General features: G+C 39.7%; 1 protein-coding gene and 1 long non-coding RNA gene across 2 annotated transcripts; one reads left to right on the top strand and one right to left on the bottom strand.

The window, feature by feature from the left end:
* Window positions 1-1136: 1136 nt before the first annotated feature.
* On the top strand, window positions 1137-21115 carry arrb1 (arrestin, beta 1). Its single transcript, XM_051399475.1, has 16 exons — window positions 1137-1425; window positions 7654-7684; window positions 7880-7940; window positions 8083-8127; window positions 8871-9064; window positions 9420-9479; window positions 9635-9702; window positions 9856-9991; window positions 11195-11279; window positions 11352-11424; window positions 11732-11869; window positions 12346-12429; window positions 14828-14851; window positions 14991-15061; window positions 16707-16755; window positions 18874-21115. The coding sequence occupies exons 1-16, from the start codon at window positions 1406-1408 to the stop codon at window positions 18983-18985; spliced, it is 1251 nt and encodes a 416-aa protein (XP_051255435.1). The 5' UTR covers window positions 1137-1405; the 3' UTR covers window positions 18986-21115.
* Window positions 10002-11181, bottom strand: LOC127363066 (uncharacterized). Its single transcript, XR_007884657.1, has 3 exons — window positions 10349-11181; window positions 10256-10292; window positions 10002-10219 (listed from the first exon to the last, which is right to left on the bottom strand). It is a non-coding gene; the product is annotated as an uncharacterized LOC127363066 (long non-coding RNA).
* Window positions 21116-21540: the final 425 nt, after the last annotated feature.

Genomic DNA, 21540 nt, shown 5'->3' with positions numbered 1-21540 from the left:
CTTGGACATACGAGTATAATCAACACTCAGAAACAGACAGAAGAAGGTTAATAGAGTTGAATAAGTTATTATGAAATATTTGAAAGCAAATCATTTTTTTATAAGCATAATATTTAAAAATAACTCCACTAACAGTAGTTGTTGTTGTTTGTTCCACTAACAGTTGTTTGTTCCACTAACAGTAGTTGTTGTTTGTTCCACTAACAGTTGTTTGTTCCACTAACAGTTGTTGTTGTTTGTTCCACTAACAGTTGTTTGTTCCACTAACAGTAGTTGTTGTTTGTTCCACTAACAGTTGTTTGTTCCACTAACAGTAGTTGTTTGTTCCACTAACAGTTGTTGTTGTTTGTTCCACTAACAGTAGTTGTTGTTGTTTGTTCCACTAACAGTAGTTGTTGTTTGTTCCACTAACAGTAGTCGTTGTTTGTTCCACTGACAGACTCAGGTTGTTATTGTCAGTGTCTGACAGCATTATAGAAAGGATCCCTACAGAGATAGACCTTTAGTTTAACCACAAACAGCCGTAATATCACTATCACTCTCCACCAGACTCCAGAGACACAAACACTCATTTTACCTTCAGATCATCGTAACTTCATTAAAGTCGACAGAAACAGAATAAAACTCATTCAAAGTGTCTCTGTTAGTGTTTCGAACAATCACAAATATTTGTGAAAAGAGCAACAAGCTAACGTTGTTGTGACTTTACCTACTGACAGGCTCACATTGTGTTTGAGTGTCACACTTTGGTCACATTCTCAGTTAAACGTGTTTGTACACATAAATAAATCAAATATTTAAATAAATAAACTGAAATATTGGCACATTTCGCACTCCGTACAGCAGCTCTGTTTTTTGTGACGCAGTTTCACTTCTGATTCTGGAGCGTTTGTGAAGTTTAGAGCTCAGTTATGAATGAAGTATTTATAGATTAATTTATATGTCAATATTTTATTTATTTACTGAAGGATGGCGGAGGTCAGCTGTCAGCGGGACGTTAATGACAGACTGAAATAAAACATCCTCTGGGTGTTTGTTATGTTTTAACACATTTTACTGCTAATGAGTCTGAGAGGAGGGAGGGAGGAAGAGGGGGGAGGAAGAGGAGGGAGGGAGTTAAAGAGGAGGAGGAGGAGGAGGAGAGTGCTGGATTCAGCCGTTCAGAGCTCAGATGGAGGTTTTTCCTCCCGCTGAGGAGAATCTGACGGCATGACGACGACTTCCTGAGAGAGAAATACAGAGAGAGGGAGAGAGACAGAGAGAGAGAGAGAGAGAGAGAGATCTTCCCCTCAGTTTCCACGGTGACGGCATCCCTCCATCCTCCTCCTCCTCCTCCTCCTCCTCCTCCTCCTCTTCTATCAACATCTCTCCGTCCGGCTGCTGTCGGCTCATCGGCGTCGTCAGGATGGTGGATAAAGGAACCAGGTAGGATATAATGTGTGACAGCTGTATGTGTTTGTGTTTCCTTCACATCGTTCTGTCGGTTCCTCGAAGAACCTGTGTGTGTGTGTGTGTGTGTGAGAGAGAGAACCACACACTGTGTTGTTGTAACATTACATAACGTTCTGTCAGAACCTCCAGCACTGTGACGTCGTCGTGGATTTCTCTATAACAACATAACACAGAGCTATTTTGTTATTGTGGCATACATTTCTGCTTTTATTTTGATAGTACAGACGGACAGGAAACATGATGGGGTAATTCAGTAATCAGTTACTCTTTAAGAGAAGTAATCACATTACTAATTACTCATCAGCAAGGTCTTCAAAATATTGGGGGGGCTAAAGGCCCTCCATCGCAATCGAACATGTGACTTTGTGATCACGTGTTTCAGGCTCAGTAACGAGTAGAAGAAACTCCAACATGGCCGCCAGAATTGTTACTTCCTGAACATGAAACAGGAAGTGCTTCCTCATATTTACGTTCCTGAACAACAGGCTACATTCTAGCTCTTACTAACGACTTAAATCAGTCGTTAGTAAAAACAGGCAGCTAGATATTGATCGGTAGATATTGATTAGTAGATATTGATCGGCAGATATTGATCGGTGTTTACATCGGTTTGTGTTACGTCCACACTGCGATGCAGCTAGTGCTATCAGCTAGCACCAGCGGCTACCTCCCGGGACCGAACACACTGCGTCAGTTAGCGTAGCTGCATGTCTGACCGAGCTAACGGCAGTTAGCGGCTGGCTACCAGCTAGTTACCTAGCTACAGAGCAAAATGCTAGCTAACTTGCTACTTTCCATGTTGAACCTCCATGTTTGTACAGTAGCCCAGAAAGGACAAACCAAACACTGGCTAGATAGGAACTTTAATGTTTTTTCGTGAGTTTTGTGGCCACCGTAGTTTCTCCCGCGTGAACCCAAAACAACTTATTTTACATACGTTGCCTCGGTTACGCCGGGTACGTAACCAAACTGTGACCGTTTCAAAATGTTAACCACATAAGCTTTATTTTGAAAGTCTAACCAGAGTACGTATATTGATTGTCTGCCTACCTTCAGGTGTGATGGTGATACTGGTATTATATGAAACTAGATGGACTATTGGTACCAACCATGTGATGCTAAACAATAACACATTCGTTGCAGTCTTATGAATATGAACGTCTGTACAACATTTTATCTTCATCCGTTTGATAGTTGTTGTTGTTCAGATGCTAACTGTAGCTACGTAGCATCAGAACTCACTGGAACCAATTCTTTCTTCTTCGTCAGAGGTTATTTTAGAGACATCTCAATTCGCTGGAGTAGCGAGGATGCAAAGGTTTATTGTTCACTGAAGTGTTTTTGGTACCTGTGCCGTATAAAGGAGTCTCATGGAGGTGAGGAAAGGAAACAAGGATGTACAAACTAAGGACTGAGGAGGGGAAGCTCCTCTGGTTAACGTTCAGTTAAACACAAACACGTCCAGTTTCTCTTTGACCTGATGTTATTGTTAAAAGAGAAATGTTGAGTTTCCTCCTCAGACTTTTGTTGTGAAGTTGTTGCGGTTCAACCCAGAACCGGATTGAGTCCACAGAACATTTCTATTTGCTCTCTGCGAGGTTGAGTGTTTCTGTGTTTGCAGGCTGAATGATCTGAGTGTGTGCTGTCGGCAGAATATTAATGAGCTCAGTGTGATCTGTCAGACATACAGAGCAGCTCACACTGCCACTGCTGATCTGCACCAAACCTCCAGCAAAAACTTCACAATTCTTCCCCACCAGGACGAGTCACTAACACAAACTGCTCATTTCAACTTCCTGTTACAGCGTGAACAGCGCCTGTCCTCAGCCTCCGTTCGGATTAAATGAACCCTTTAACAGAGAATGAATGTGTTTCAGGAAGATCGACAGACGGATGCAAACAGGAGAAAGAGTACTGACCTATGCCCTGTATATACAGCATGACGTCTGTCCTTTATCCTGACAGCAACAATCACTGTTTTTCAACCAATTTTCTCTTTTTCTTTACAGATATTTTGCATTCAGTTTTAAAGTGTCACAAAGACAAAAACAACACTTGAATAAAAAGTAGAAATACTGATTCTTTACTCAGTAAAAGTTAAAAAGTACCGGCTCAGAAATGTAATCAAAGTAAAGTACTCTCTGGGTATTTTCTGAAGGACATTTCTACAAGCTTTCTGTGCAAAGCTAACTGACCCCTCAAACAGGATGGACACCCTCTCTGGTTGGTGATCCTCCAGGTTTTCGCTGCTTTTTCTGGGATTGTTGGGCCCAAAATTCCTGATTTCACAGCAGCTTGTCTAAAGAATTATGATGTTTTTAGAAATTGTTTTGCATTGAATTTGAGGGAGAAAAGTCCAAAAATAGTATAATTCATTAAAAACAAAGGCACCTGGTTCCAGGAGAATAAAATCTGTGGTAGTTTTGTGCAGGAAATTACACTGACTGCAGTGGATTACATTGGTTCAATCTGCTAAAAAGTTATAATTATGAGCTAATGACTCATACCTACAAGATAATAACTCAATACACATAATAGTTCAACGTACAAAACTAAAATAAATAGTTTGTTAATTTAAACTCATTTTCTGTTTGTTATCTGACAGGTTTGTGATGTTTTACTGCCTGAAACTTCTTAAATAACTACTGAATAAATACATTTCTATATATTTAATGTCTGCAGTGGGTTCAGCTGTTTATAATAGAAACTGAGTGTGCTCATAAACATTGTATTTATTTAAAATCGGGTGTTAGTTTTATTTTATTTGACTGTTTAAATCAAATTTATGTGCGTTATATCCTCCTTTACAGCGTGTCTTAATGCCTCTTTGTCACTGTGAGTTGTTGCTGTTGTTAAAAGGTGCTGTGCTGATGAACTCACTGTGTGTGATCAGCAGCTCACTGATTTATGACTCAGGTTTTAAAAGAAATTGGAGTGAATATAAATTCAGTCTGACGCTGACCGGAGGCCAGTGGGGGGAGGAAGAGGAGGAGGGTGTGAAGTGGTCGTGCAGCAGAATTATGAGCCGACTGTAATCTGCAGACTGGTTTTAAATACAGGACGTTCGAGGAGTGTGACAGTTACTTTGGTTACCTGGCTGAGAGGCTGCAGGTGTTCAGCTCTTCCTCTAACAGCTCGCTGTGGCTGCTCTTCTTCATCCATTCCTCCCTGACATATTTACAACTGGTCCACTGTCAGAAAATGTCCAGAATAACCGTTTGTTGTCTCGTTTTGTAGACATTTTAGATCAATTACAGTGGTCAGCATTGCATATGTCAACTTGTCTTTCTACAGTTAAATGCTTTTAGGTGCAGTGAGAAGGATTTAACTCTTAATGATGAGATAATAATTCACAATTACTAGATAATAACTGATAATTATGAGATAATAACTCATTAAATGCTTTAAAAGGTGCAGTGTGTAGGATTTAGTGGCCTCTAGGGATGGGATGATATGAAAATGTAATGTCACGATACTAATTTTCCCTTGTTGTCTTGAACACAGCCTGAGAACTGGAGTCCAGTTTAAGTCAATAGATCCTCTTTATCGTCCACCTGCAACCTCTGTGTCATTCTGCAGCAGTCAGGTGTGACATCATGATGATGTTGTGGCGCTCAGGTGTCAGTATCGGGGGAGTCTTCAGGCCGACACAACAGTCAGATATTGATCAGTCACTTAGTGCTCCCTCTCTGATCGATCAGACAGACAGAAGCTCTGCAGCTCTTCAGTAACACTTCATCCACTGACAGACATTAACATAAAATTACTGAGAACATTCAGATAAAGAAAAACATGACATATTCAAACATTAACGAAAGTAACGTTAATCTACATTGAGTTATAGTTTTCTTTTTTGTCACTGAAAAAGGTCATTAGAGAATATCTAAAGTACGGCTGCCACCAACTAAAGATTGTCGTAGTCGACTAGTCGTTGATCGTTTCTGATATTACTGTATTGATTATAATCTGTATAATCTGTTAAACACTAACAGAAACAGCAGTAATGAGTCTGAATGTGTCAGAACAAGCAGTAAGGAGACTGAACCTTTAGTTCATTTATTCCAACACAGTGTAACATCACACGAATAAATAACTTCCAACTTCACGGAAACTAATCCTGACTGATCGATATGATGGATGATGGATAACGTTAACAGTTACTGACTAATTAACTGGCTACAATCTGGCTCCTCTTCCTCTGTTTCATTCCTCTCCTGTTGCTGCCCGAACCTGCCGGGTCTTCATCCCCAGAGTCAGAGTCCTGGTCGGAGCCGCTGGACATCAGCCGGCCTCCGTCAGCCGCCCCGCTCCGGTTCTGTGACTCATTCGGGCCCCGCTCTGGTTCTGTGACAATCCTCTGATACTTTGGTCCCGGGGGACGATGAGCAGTTTTAATGTTGGTTTGGTTTTTCGGAGAGCCCCGCAGTCGCTCTCCACCCACTCAAGACCCAGTGCATGATGGGAAACTCCTGATCAAAGAGCTGATTTTCTGCGCGATTTTAATATTTAAGGTTTAATCTGTTACAAACAATCAGATGATCAAACAGGAAGTGAACATTTCTGTGACTTCCTGTTTGCTGCTGTCTCTCAGGGTGAGACCAACGGGAGGCAGATGGTTGTTGAACTCAGACACTTATATATACACGGTAGGATCAAACATTATGATCTATCTGTCTATGAATCTTTCATTGAGGTTTTCTCTTCCTGTCTGACCGTCAATCTAAGTGAAGCTCTCAGTATCTTCTCTCTCACTTTTAAATGCAGAGGGTGTCAGTTTGCTTTCAGAAAGAACTGAGATATAGATACTGGTAGATAATATTACAATCTGCTGTTTTTAATTTAAACTGTTTTTTCTCAGTGTATAAGCATTGGTAAACTGTCCAAATACAGTTGTTATCAGTGTAAACAGCAATAATTACTGTAATTTCACAGATAATGACTTTTATTACAGTTCTATAACTTTTAACATTCAGATTAAGAAAAATAAAATAATAACAGCACTCTGCTGTAAATGTAAGTCTGATTATTTGTATTATAGCAGAGTTTACCTGGATTTATTGACCACTGCATTGGTTTTACAGTGTAAATATCTTTAATTGAACATTAAAAAGACAAAAATACACAAGATTTTATGCAGAATTGAAGCTACTGTATTTAAATTATAGAAAATTACTGTATTTTATAAGTCTTTTTTTTTTATGTCCAGATGCCGAAATATCAGTAGTGTGTCATTTTATTTAAATGATACAATATTAACTCCTAATTATAAAAAACAATGATGTCTAAATACTAACTCTATTAACAAGCAAGAAACATCTTTAATTGTCAGTTAATCAACTGTTTTCTCAATTAATCGATTTCATGTCGGCAAACAAAATAGTGAAATAAATCTCAGTTGACGTCTTGACAAAGAAATTCAGTTTCCTGCGATAGAAAACAGAAAATCTGCGTCGTTTATTGGAGTGTTTGATTGATCAGCGTCTCATTAATGTTAATGCTCGCACACCCGTCGTACGGTTGATGTTTGCTGTTTGATTTGTGTTTTGAGATGCAGAACTCCCCCCTGTTAAGATTTTATTGGACTAATTGCAGAGATGATGGCGAGCAGGTAATCGTACGCTGAGCAATCTCCCAAGAGTCCCGCCGGTTTCCGGTTAAACGGCGTCTTGATGCTGCTGATTGATGAAGGCCCATTCGGGAGGAAGCTGAAAGCTAATGGAGCTGCAGCAGCTAATTTATGACAACATTAACACAAAGGGGGGTGGGGGGGTAATAAGAGACAGGAAACTGCTGCTGATGGTGATGAAGAGGAGGAGGATGATGAGGGTTTCAGTCATGATTGACAGGAGGTCCTTCCAGAGAAACGCTGATCAACAGTCTCACATTAGCCACTGTAGCTCCTTTACCTCAAACAAGCTACCAACTGATCAGGAATTTAAGGATTTTTTAGGCCATACAATGAAAATAAATTATTTATCTGTACAGTTTGTGCTGAAACAAACATGACATTTTAGAGAAGAAGCAATAAAACACAGAATAATTTGAATTAAAACAGTAAAACCTTTGTAACTAACAGCTTCCCTGCGAGGAACTATTCGGATAAAGTACACAAGTAAAAATGTACCAGCATATAAAAGCTACTCAGGTCAACACAGAACCAGCTTCACTTCACTGCTTTTCTCTCTCTGTGTTTATTTTCAGAGTGTTTAAGAAAGCCAGTCCCAATGGAAAGGTGAGTCCTCTTTTTCTTCAACCTGCTGAAAAACCTGGCTCACATTAAAGTATGTGACCTCCTGGATGTGTAGACACCAAGCAAACTTAAAAAAACACAACAGCTGAACAAAAGAAGTAAAATAATCTGTAAATACAAGAAAAAGCTGTTTGTTGATTCTGATTGGCTGATCTGACTGCTGTGTTCCTCCCTCAGCTCACTGTCTATTTGGGGAAGAGAGACTTTGTGGACCACGTGGACCTGGTGGAGCCTGTTGGTGAGATCAGTTTTTACTAATATTAATTATTGAAGGTCATATTGTTATTGGGTAGTCTTTATTTCAGTTTGGGGTTAGGTTAAAATCTGAATAAAAACCTGCTGTCTTCTGTTTATCCACTTTCTGACTTTTCTTCCTGCAGACGGCGTCGTCCTGATCGACCCGGAGTACCTGAAGGAGAGGAAAGGTAAGAAATCTTTGAATGCTCCTTTTAGTCTATGTAACTTTTATTAGAAAGAACAGAGGCCCCATGGCGCTTCCCTGAGGAACTCCCCAACCCTTTGAAGCTGGGCAGAACAAGAGGCTGTTTTAAGTCGGTATAGCTATAGTAAGAGAACCACATAGGATTATATATTCTCACTTAGATCACGTATGAAAATCTTAATACAAAAATTCCAAGAAAATATACTGTGTGTGTGAGCTCGCTATTTCATTTCCTTGCTGGGAGCTAAAGTCCAGATTTCCTCTTTCGCTTCTCCTGTGGAATCCCTCAGGGTTCTGTATTCGAACCGATCATTTTCTCTGTTTATATGCTCCTGTTAGGACACATTAACCCAAAACACAGTTTCTTTTTTCACTGTTACACTGATGACACCCAGATCTATTCACCCCTACAGCGTGATAACTAATAATAAACAGCGTTTACAGATACCTTAAAGCGAGTTGTGTTTCAGGTCTAATAAATTACGTGGTATGGTATCAGTACACAGACACACATGTTTGCCAGTATAGGAGGAGTTTTAGTAAATCCTTTTATCATCTGTCTTCAGAGATCAGTTTCATTTCTGTGTCCAGTCCAGAGAAAGGTCCAGGATGTTTTTAGCCTAGCTTAGCTTAACACAAATACTGAAAACAGCTCCACAACAATATTTACAGAAGTTAATGATCGTGTATCAGGATGTGATTCTGTGTTGTTTTTGTTCCCATCAGTGTTTGTGACTCTGACCTGTGCGTTCCGTTACGGTCGCGAGGATCTGGACGTCCTCGGGTTGACGTTTCGGAAAGACCTGTTTGTGGCGAACGTCCAGGCGTTCCCTCCACTCCCCGAAGAGAAGAGTCTGACTCGTCTTCAAGAACGCCTGATTAAAAAACTGGGAGAACACGCCCACCCGTTCACTTTCGAGGTACTGAGCCTGCCAGACATGTTGAGTGACCATTCATTTATTGATTAATCATCATCAAGAGCCATCCAGCATGATTAACCTTCATGAGGTACTTGTTGCCCCTGAATTTGCCTGTCAGGCAGCCGTTTGTGTGTTTTCAGTTTATTTCTCATGTTTTTATTGTATTATTAGTTTTTTTAGTGTAACTTCAGTTTGTTTTTAATGTATTTGTCTTGTTTTTAGTGTATTTTTCGTGTTTTTAGTGTATTATTTCGTCCTTTTCATAAATGCAATAGTCAGTCACTTGTCTTGAGAAAAATATTTACCTATCATTTTGCAGCTTTTTAAAGATATGTTTTCCTTTGTGTGTTTTCAGATTCCTCTAAATCTGCCGTGCTCTGTCACCCTGCAACCGGGCCCAGAGGACACTGGGAAGGTAAAGACTTTAACTTCTTTTTCATAGTCTGCAGCTCCTCCAGCAGCAGGTTTAGGGTTAAATGCTTTCCTCCAGGGCGCCATGTTTATCTATCTGAGCTGTAAAAGTAGTCAAAGAGGTTAACATATGAACTGTTCTTGCTGTTGTGTCTTCAGGCCTGTGGAGTCGACTTTGAGGTGAAAGCTTTCTGTGCAGAAAATGTTGAAGAAAAGATCCATAAAAGGTAAAAGTGATCTGCTGCAGAGAGAGATGAATTATGAATGAAAGTGAAATCACTCGTGCATTAGCAGCTTCCTGCACACAGAGAGGAACGCTGCTGACATAATCCAGAGTCGTAGCATCAGTGTTGTTGTTGTTGTTGTTGTTGTCGTTGCAGGAACTCAGTGCGTCTGGTGATCCGGAAGGTTCAGTATGCTCCAGAGAAACCTGGTCCTCAGCCCACAGCAGAGACCACCAGACAGTTCCTGATGTCGGACAAACCTCTGCACCTGGAGGCCTCTCTGGACAAAGAGGTGACAGAGAGAGCTAAACAGACAGAAAGCAACCGACACACCTGACCCATCCATACACACCTGACCATCCATACACACCTGACCATCCATACACACCTGACCCATCCATACACACCTGACCCATCCATACACACCTGACCCATCCATACACACCTGACCCATCCATACACACCTGACCATCCATACACACCTGACCCATCCATACACACCTGACCCATCCATACACACCTGACCATCCATACACACCGACCCATCCATACACACCTGACCCATCCATACACACCTGACCATCCATACACACCTGACCCATCCAACACACCTGACCCATCCATACACACCTGACCCATCCATACACACCTGACCATCCATACACACCTGACCCATCCATACACACCTGACCATCCATACACACCTGACCCATCCATACACACCTGACCATCCATACACACCTGAGCCATCCATACACACCTGACCCATCCATACACACCTGAACCATCCACACACACTTCTGCTTGCCTGGTGTATTTTTCATGGCTTTAGTGTATTCTTAGTGTGTTTTTTTTGTTTCATTGAGCTGGACGGACTCACCGAGAATGAGCTGTCAATCACAAGGTAGCCCCGCCCTAAAGCATACCCTGCTTTATGGTCTATTTTACTCTAAATGGGACCATCAGTTACTAAATGAACATCATGCTGTATGGAAGAAGACTGAAACTAGAGACTGAGACCAGAAACTCATCAGGAAACTGTTTACTGAGCTCATAAATTCTCTATAAGACTCAATAAATAATCATTTCCCCCTGGGATTATTAATGTATTTCTGATTCTGAATACTATCAGAGTGGAGCTGCCCCCTGTTGGCTGTTAAAGAGAATGCAGGTTTAAGACACTTCCGTGTTGGGTTTACTTCACAGACCTGGCAGCTAAAGTCTGGCTCAGCAAAAGAGGTCAAAAGGTTTGTCGCTCGTGCTCATTTAGCCTGGCCTGGTGTCGGTCGATGAACTGACTATCAGTAGAAAACCACACAGCAGTCTAAATATAACTCCATCTAGTAGAACAGAACAGGAAGTACAGACAATCCTAAGATACAGATTTAAACTAAATGATCATTGATATCTGCTTACAACCTGATCATTAAATGTGTTATCCTTTAAGATAAAGGTAATTATAAAATTATCTCTGTGTATCTGCCTGTTGTATTAGATCTATTATCACGGGGAGCCAATCAGCGTCAACGTTCACGTCACCAACAACACCAACAAGACGGTGAAGAAGATGAAAATCTCAGGTACCTCAGAGCAGCTGTCCTCTCTCTCTGTGTCGCACTCGTGTTACTGATCACTGGTTTGTGTTTCCGCAGTGCGACAGTACGCAGATATCTGCCTCTTCAACACAGCTCAGTACAAATGTCCTGTGGCCACCGAGGAGTCAGAGTGAGTCTAATTTCAATACGTTCTCTTCACAAGGTCCATTCAGGTCCATCGAGTTCACTCAGCTGAATAGATTAAATTGTAGATGTTCAGGGCTAATAAATTAGGTGGTATCGGATCAGTACACAGGCACAAACGTTGTTGGAGGAGTTTCAGAACCATCTTAGTAAGGATTCTTCAATGAGTGACTTTTTGAGGAAATATTTAGGATTGATCAGAGGTCCATAAAGTGCTAAAATAATTGTTTCAAGTGAATCAAGTTTAAGGATTTGGTTGACAAAATTACCACAAAGATATTTTCTGTCCTCAGTGACGTGGTTGCTCCCAGTTCGACTTTCTGCAAAGTTTTCACTCTCACTCCGTTCCTGGCCAACAACCGAGAGAAACGAGGCCTCGCTCTGGATGGAAAACTGAAGCACGAGGACACCAACCTGGCCTCAAGCACACTGTGAGTCCCATGGCACTCGTGATGCCTTCCAGGGCCTGTAAGAAAAAACAGAAGTGCGAGTTGCCCTTCATGTCAGAACTGGACAATTTGAGAGTAAACATGAGGAGAGAGACGGGCAGGCTGGAATTGAACCGCCAATCCTGTGGTTACGTAGCATGAGTAGAAATCATTGAGCTACTAAAGCACCATTGTTTGTATAATTATAAATTCATTCATTAATTAACCAGTAACCGTCAATCTACATTTGGCACACGAGTGTCATGATAAGTTAGGTTGCACCTACTACGTAACCAAACCCTACTTCCTCCACTTCCTTATTACTGTTAATACTGTTACTGTTCTGTAATTATGTTCAATTACAGAACAAATAATAATACTACTTTGTTTTCTGTTAATTGTAATTAATTGTACATAATGATCTGCTGAGAGCTGAAATGACTCGATTTCTCAGACTGAATATCTATATCCTGTCTTAGGTTAAGAGAAGGAGCCAATAAAGAGATCCTCGGCATTATCGTGTCGTACAAGGTCAAAGTGAAGCTGGTCGTGTCCCGAGGCGGGTCAGTACACTCTGCTTTGTGTTTACCTCAACGTATAATCAGCTGAGCTTTACAGTCCAACTGAATTCATTATAACAACCTCTGTGAGTCCGTGCGTTACTCTGACTGGTCCGTGTATGTTTTGGTCATTGGATGTTCCTTTCAGAAACGGGTATTAAAAACAGAAAACGAGTGGTCATTTGATTTTCGTTTTAAAATACAAAAATTCAAATTGAAATACAAGGCGTTTTTCTTTTTCATGGTCAGAAAGGGATGGGCGAAATTAAAAAATTATTCGATTTTCATTTTCTATTTCATATAACAAAAAATAAAATCACTAGAAAACAGAAACAGAAAAAAGGCCTGTTGTTTCATATTCTGAGACCGGATGTTGTCATTTACAGGACGGTGCTGTGGAGAAGAAACAGTAGGCTAGTAGACTGCGGTCAATCCAGCCGTGAGTCCGATCTCCGTGGTCAAATCAGCCGCACTTAAATTTAGAGGGTACAAGTATTCTCAGCATTATGGTAAATGCGGAGAAACAACGTATTTACTTCCGGTTTTCAAAATAAAGGTATTTAGAACAGTAAGCTATAATTAAAATATGTTACATTAAAGTGTTTCATGCGCCCCTGATGAACAAAAAACACTTTATATCAAGTATCTTTACTGCACCAGTGGGGAGAAATGCCAAAATAAAAGTCTCATATTTATGCCTCCAGAGATTGCATATTTGACCATATTTGAGGTACTGTAAAAACATATTGCTCAGTGTTTCCTGGCTACTGATGGTATATTTGACTTTTACACATCTAAGACTACAAAAATACTTAATATCAAGCATTTTTACTGCACCAATTTGGAGAAATTGAAGAATAAAAGTCCCATATTTATACTTCCAGATTCCATATGGATATTATTGAGCAAAGTGTTTTTACAGTAGCTCAAATATATGAAAATACCACTTGGAGGTACAAATATGGACTTTTATTGTTGAATTTCTCCAAATTGGTACAGTAAAAATGCTTGATATTAAATATGTTTGTAGTCTCATATGTGTAGAAGTCAAATATACCATCAGTAGCCAGGAAACACTGAGCAATATGTTTTTACAGTATCTCAAATATGGTCAAATATGCAATCTCTGGAGGCATAAATATGAGGCTTTTATTTTGGCATTTCTCCACACTGGTGCAGTAAAGATACTTGATATAAAGTGGTTTTTATTCATCAGGGGCATGAAACACTTTAATGTAACATATTTTAATTATAGCTTACGGCTCTAAATACCTTTATTTTGAAAACCGGAAGTAAATACGCTGTTTCTCCGCATTTACCATAATGCTGAGAATACTTGTACCCTCTAAATTTAAGTGCGGCTGATTTGACCACGGAGATCGGACTCACGGCTGGATTGACCGCAGTCTACTAGTCTACTGTTTCTTCTCCACAGCACCGTCCTGTAAATGACAACATCCGGTCTCAGAATATGAAACAACAGGCCTTTTTTCTGTTTCTGTTTTCTAGTGATTTTATTTTTTGTTATATGAAATAGAAAATGAAAATCGAATCATTTTTTTAATTTCGCTCATCCCTTTCTGACCATGAAAAAGAAAAACGCCTTGTATTTCAATTTTCATTTTTGTATTTTAAAACGAAAATCAAATAACCACTCGTTTTCTGTTTTTAATACCCGTTTCTGAAAGGAAAATCCAATGACCAAAACATACACGGACCCTGACTGTACGTTTCGCCTCTGACTGTACGTTTCGCCTCTGACTGTACGTTTCGCCTCTGACTGTACGTTTCGCCTCGATTCACCCGATCTTCAGACCTAACTGGGGTCCAGAGTTTTTTGCTCGCTATATTTTGTTGACTTGATGATTTTTGATATTTTTTTCTTCTAGTCAAATGATTCCTTTTTTCTATGTTTTTTTCTGTGGAGAACGGCCACAATCAGCTGGAACACTTTATAGCTACCCTGTACACTCATTCGTGACTCTGCGTTATTCCATGGTTTTGACCGCCATGTTCCAGGTGGCCGTGGCGCGTTCCACTTGCGGTGCGGTCAGAAAGAGTAGATTTCAGTTTGACTTTAAAGCTCAGTTTCAGTGTGTTGTGCGCTCAGTCTCTGTTGATCCCTCCAGCCATCCATCACTGCAGACAGTGGCTGTTATTGTAGTTCTGTAGTTCATTGTAGTTTGCTCGCTGTTTGGAAACGAAATAGCGTGATTCATCCTGACATTTGGATGCTCTGATTCTAAATCTCGTCCCTCCTGCGAGTGAAAGTGGACGGCGGGTTGAACAGAAACAGATCACACAGCCGGCCTTTAGCGGCTCTGTGACACCACAAGTGTTAATGATCAGTAGAAGTGCTGCTGCTGAGACACTGAAGCTGTTAAATGTTTATTGATTTCAGGCTCCTGGGAGATCTGGCGGCGAGGTAACCTTTCACGTTATGTCACGTCACTGAGATCATCGATGAACACACTGATACAAACCACACACTGAGATATACACTGACTGTGTGTAATAGAGCTGCTGTGGATCGCCTGTAATGCAGATAATGATTTGTTTTCCAGCGACGTCTCTGTCGAGCTTCCTTTCACATTAATGCACCCGAAGCCGTTAGAAGAGTCCATCTACAGAGACGGTGAGTTCAGGTCCCTGCAGTCTGTAAATGACTCCGTTCATGTCCTGATACAACCGGCTGCCTCAGATCAGTTTGGATGTTAGTAAATGGTTTTCATACATTATGGGGTGGTTGTGGTGGACGACCGTAGGGCTTTAAATCTCTGCCCGAACCCGATTAATGATGCATTCATTTGATATTTATTAGTTTTAATAATAATTTAGCTTGTACTAAAGTATTTAAATGATTTATTTATCTATCTTAAGGTAAATTCGGGTCGGTTTCGGGCCCCAGACTGCTTCCGTGATTTGGGCTCACACACAAAGTCTGATTTTTCGTGCCCGATCAAAACTTTTCATATTAGTCTGCTGTTAGCTTCAGAGAACTAAAGCACTGTGGGTAATGTTAATGAAAGATTGTGGGTTACATTAAATGCATGCTACGTAATCAGGATATAGAAAAGGTAACTGTAATCCATTACAGTTATAAAAAAAGATGTAATCAGATTACAGTTGGATTATTAGCATTTATTATTATACAGTTTTAAAATACAACAGTTTGTCTTTAAAGTCCAGGTAAAACTGCAATCAGAGCGCTGTTAGCTTCCTCATATTTATGTATTTCATGTAAAATCAGGCAGTTAGGGAACCGTAGCAAGTACTGCTGTGTGTTCACGATCAACAGAAGCAGCACAGTTTATTTCTGTTCAGCTCAGTTCAAATTATACAATAATTATGCTGTTGTATATTTGAAGTTCTGGTTTCCCACCACAGAAATATGACCCATAATGCACTTTGTCCTCTTTGGTTAGATAATCTGAGGGATCAAATGTCTGCAAGTTGATTTTTAAAGAAATGAAACCAATCGCTGCCTGTTACAAATAGAAATCACTGTAAAAACTAAAGGTGAAATACAGTAAAATAACAGGAAATAACTATTTTCTATAATGAAAATACAGTTTTTAGCTTCCATTTTACATAAAATCTTGTGTCACTTATTGTCTCTTTAATGTTTAATTAAAGATATTTACAGTGTAAAACAATGATCTATAAATCCAGGTGAACTCTGCTATAATACAATAATCAGACTTACATTTCCAGCAGAGTGCTGTTATTATTGGATTGTTATTATTTTAATATGAATGTTAAAAGTTATAGAAGTGTAATAAAGTCATTATCTGTGAGATTACAGTAATTATTGCTGTTTACACTGATAACAACTGTATTTGGACAGTTTACCAATGCTTATACACTGATAAACAACATTTATTCAACTTCCATCATTATACAACATATCTGTCAGTTAACAAACAAAATTACACAACTAATACTTTTTACTGTTAATGTCACTAATTTTATAAATGCATTAACAGTATTAAACTTGAAACTAATTGTTTAATCTATTAAATAAAAAGCAAATATCTGTGAAAAATTATAGATTTGCAAAATTTATTTTAATCTTTTCTTTAAATAAGCAGTGATTTTATGATTATTTAAAGTTACAGATGTAAATTCACAGGATATTTGTCATTTTATTTATATTTCTATGTATTTAAAAAAGTGAAAAAGTGATTAGTCTGTTGGTCTTTAAATGCCTCACTGATGTGTTCAGTGTCTAACCCTGCCCCTCTCTCTCTCTCTCTCTCTCTCTCTCTCTCTCTCTGCAGCTCCAGATGAAGCTCAGATCGACACAAACTTGATTGAGTTTGACACAAAGTGAGCATCCGTCTCTCTTCCTCTCTGTCTGTCTGTCTGTCTGTCTGTCTGTCTGTCTGTCTGTCTGTCTGTCTGTCCTCATCCTCATCAGCTCTCCTCACAGCCTCGTCAATAACCCTGACAGCAGAGAGGGTTTCCTCTCCGCCTGCTGAAGCATTAACTGTGATGGACTCGTCTCCTGAGTCTGAGCCTTAATGCGTCTTAATGCCCGCTGCTGTGCGAGCTGCAGGAAATGGGCTGTAAACTGGAAACTCATCCTGCTGTCAGCAGAGCCGCAGAAAACCACTCAAACAGCAACTCTGCATTTTACAGCTCATTATTCCACGCTCCTGTAAGCACCCATTAACAGCAGATATGAATTTATTCACCAGCTGCAGAGGTTACAACAGGAAAGGACTCAGAAATAAGAGCACACCAACTCTTATTTTGTAGTTTAAAGACAAAGAGATGAAATAATTCCATTTCTTAATTATCTGTGAGCACATCCTGGTGCTGGAAATCAAATCTGAAAGAATGACTCTACACTTCACCATGACATATAATGATTACAACCCTTCAGAAATCTTATTTTCTTAATTGTTTTTTAATTTTATATTTTTAATTTAGACATAAAATAATTTTTTTTAATCGGAAATTAACAATATTTTAGCTAAAATACACATTTCATTTGTCTTTGAAAAAAGTCACATCATCTACAGGAAGTAGCTTCATACATGAGAACAGCTATACGTCACTTTGTTGTCTGCAGAATGACAGCGCCCCCTTTAGGGTGAAACAAGCACTGTAAAAGTGCTCAGTGAAAACAGTCTCACTGATGGTGGAAATAAAGGGTTTACTTCCTTAAAACAGCCGTTTTTTGAATGGAGTTTGGTGTGACAGTGTGGAGCAGAGGGGATTTGAACCTTAATAATTCCCATAAACTGAGCTGACCTACCTTCTAATAATGAACCCTGTAAAAAGCAGACAGTAACAGGAAGTGGAGATAAACCCTCCTGTTTTCTTCTTCTGTGGTATTAAAAGGTAGTTTACAGTAATACACAGTTAATACGGTCGCTGTATCTGTCATCAATACTGATTATTGATCAGCAATAACACAAAATCATTGTCTGTTTCTGATCGTATTGTCAGTCCTGTTACTGTTAATTATATGTAACATTATTATATATATTTTAAATGTAGCTTTGGTAAACCACCTGCAGGTGCTCAGTGCTCTCATTCTATTAGAATTAATGCTAATGTGGCTACATTTAATCTATTTGCTAAAATGTGGCAAAAAACTCTTTCAGTCCTTTTACCAAATGTTCGAAATCTTCCATTTTTGGGAAGAGAAAGTAGAAAGTATGAGTGAGTTCAGAGGGGCAGTGTCGGGCTGTGCTGTTCAGAGGATGAAGAACGACACGCTGTCAGATGGATTTATCACATATACATCAGGATACTTGTTAGCTGACACATTCAGTCAGTGTGTGAACTCTACCAAGACTTTCAGGGGCGCTCACTGTTTCTACTGTTAGGGTGGAAACATTGTCTGATATTGACCAACTGTTGTAGTTTCCTGCACAAAATGTTAAGTCGTGCGTCACCAAACTCACTTCCTCGTTTTCTAATGTTGCGACATGAACGTCTCACACGGACCCTCCCAAAATTTTAGGCTGCAACAATCCCAAAGAAAGCCAGCTAAATTCTGGAGGGGTTGACATTGTCAGTATTTTAGAGACCTCCCACAGTTTCACAGATCATGTTTTCAGGCGAGCTCAACTGCCCCTGGATCCTCTGCAGTTCAGTCCCTGCACTCACTGCTGGAGTCTGTGAAACAGAACCTAAACAGACTGATGTGTAAGATGAAGATGGAGTTTCCTTTTCTAGATTTTTATTGAATTGAGGCGTCATTGGAAGGTGGATCTGTTCTCTTTTAAAGAGGCTAAAGGCTAAAGCTAATCTCTGAAACTGATCCTCTCCTGTGACTGTGGAAACCTAATCTACAGACTTCTTCCCTCCTGTGGCTCCACACGTTTCTATCTGCTCGCCGCTGCGTCCCGCCTTCATCTCAAACATTTTCTTTCTGTTTCTTTGATGTTTTGTTCTGAATTAACTCCCACAACTCTCCCTCCTTTCCCTCAGCGACGACGACATCATCTTCGAAGACTTTGCCCGCCAGCGGCTGATCGGGGCGAAGGACGACAAGGACGAAGACGAGGAGCCGGTGGACTCGCCCAAACTCAACGACAGATAGAGGCACCGGGCGTCGCCTGCCGCCACTGCTGCTGTTGTTGTTTCGCTGCTGTTTGTAGTGTGGAGCTAACGGAGGTCACCTTTAGGTCAAACCACAGTCTGGACACCCTTTAAACACTCGGTGGTGCCGTGTTTGTGTTCTCGTTTATGTTCGTCCTCTCATTGCGTCCTGCCGGGGTGTAAAAAGCTAGAGTACCACAGCCTAGTTGTGTTTTCAGACGGAGCAGCTCGCCGCTCCGGAGACTTGAACCGGCGACCGCGGCATCGTAATGACGGCTGGTAGCATGCCTCTAATGTCACTTTGTTCTATGTGTTTCCATTAGGGACCGAACAGGAGTAACGTTGTGTTGAGATTAGTTTCGATGTGTCGTATCAGAGGGTCTTCATAAACAACAATACTGCCAACTTTGGTTGATCTGGAACAGTTTGCCACTCGAGCCACGACGACACGGCCTTTGGCTGATGGAGGTTTTTCGTTAACGGTCGGTCTGAAGCTGCAGAGCGTGAAGAAACACCGGAGGAAGGACGTCCCAACCTGTCGAGAGGACCTGAAACTGTCAGAGGGAGCCACCAGTCGGTTGAGGAACTGGTGGCCCAGTTTGCATGAAGTGCATCAATACTTTATTTGATTTATTAATGTCATGAATAATCAACCTTTATAGAGGATTTTAAAGGAGCATAAAAGAGTTTGTTGTTGATCATTTTCCAAATCGTCAGCTGCTGGTTTCTCTTCATTTCTATGAAAATCTTCTTGAAGAGGAGACAACCAGAAACGCATCAGCAAAAAAATTTCCCTGACGGCCGTGCACTCCTATCTTGTTATTCTTACGTTTTTTGGGGCGAGTAAAAGTTAAAACACTCTCAACTATTCGCACCGTTCATGAGTGTCACAGATGAAACTGTAAAACCAGATGAGTTAATTACACTCAAAACATTTTGTGAAACTGATTACAACAAAAATCTTAAGACTAACCCCGTTTTGTCAGTAAAAAAAACATTGTTGATCAAGTAGCTTTAGTCATTTTAGGTGACTTAATTTTGTAATCATATTGTTTAAAAAAAAAAACGATTAAAAAGAACTTAATCAAAGATGTTATTTAACTTGCAAAATTGGGTTTGTGTTACTTAAGAATTTTTATATAATCTGTTTATCTCATTCGAGTGGATTATTAAACATCAAAACTCTGATGACATGAACACAAGCTGTACTGCAAGAATCAGGGAGAAGAAAACACTGAATTGGTCAAAAAATAAGTCTATGAAGTCTGTATGATTGTTAAAAATGTAATAAATAACATAATAAACAGAGGATTGTATAAAAGGTTTCTATCAGAAAAACTCATCTCTGATCAATATTCACAGGAAATAATCAATATTAAAATTCATTTGTTTTACACAAACTTCCTACAGTTACTGAGTTCACTGTTTGGGTTGTACAGTTGATCAGGTATATAATATGAAATATGCATAAAATATGTCACAGTTTACTCAATGATAGCGTCCCTTAAGGAAAAAGGTTGGGAACCAGTTGAATTCAAGGGCGTAACCATGGCGGCACCAAATCAGAGCCCTCCGACATTTCCCACAATTCTTTGATACTAATGAAAATCTGGACATTTAGAACGATTTTTATAGAAGGAAGGAAATCAGTTTAAAAACTGATGGATGATTCAGGAAATGATCAGCAGGGATGTGATGTAAACAGGATGTGTTATAACAGTTTTAAAAAAAATGCAAAAAACACCAGTATGGTCCTTTAATGAGCATTTATTCATGTGAAGTGTCAGGAGAGATTAATACAGTGTGTAATTACTGAACATTTATTTCACAAAATGAATTATTAATTTGAACATTCAAAGTAAAACTGTCAGAAACGTCAATGTACAGTTGTGTTACTGTGTGTGTGTGTGTGTGTGTGTGTGTGTGTGTGTGTGTGTGTGTGTGTGTGGACAGACTGAATGAACCTGTTTGGGGTTTTTTCACAACAACACAACATCACAGGATAACGATCAAAAACCCCCAAAACATTTTTATTATTTGTAACAATATTTGAATTGGCTTTTATTTTGACAGGCCCAGGAGGAAACCTGTATATTCCACTGCATCTTTAATAAAAGGACGTTTGTGGCAACCTGTGTGCGTTTTTGGGTTGTGATGGATAATAATAATGACACATCGGCCAAACGGTGCAACATAATCCACTGTTTCTGATAAAGAGCCCCTAAAGGTGTCTCTCAAAGAATTGATCCTTCCTAAGCCCCGCCCCTTTTGGCTCTGTGCTCCAATAACAGTTGAGCAAACCTCGGTCATCTTCCTCCTTCCCTTTACTTAGATATGCTATGTGCTAGCTAACTAATGATTCTGGTTACTTAGCTTTCTGTGTTCCCAGATGAATTTTTTTTACATTTTTTATTGCAGTTAATCTATAGTGACAGGAAATCCAATCCAATCCAATCCACTCTATTTATATAGCACGATTTTAACAAACACAAGGTTTCCATTCACTGTTATTTGTATAGCGCCAATTCATAACAGAAGTTATCTCAGGACACTTTT

The sequence above is a fragment of the Dicentrarchus labrax genome, unplaced genomic scaffold (assembly GCF_905237075.1).
Source record: "Dicentrarchus labrax unplaced genomic scaffold, dlabrax2021, whole genome shotgun sequence".
Classification (NCBI taxonomy): domain Eukaryota; kingdom Metazoa; phylum Chordata; class Actinopteri; family Moronidae; genus Dicentrarchus; species Dicentrarchus labrax.
This window is presented reverse-complemented; position numbering and strand designations above follow the sequence as displayed.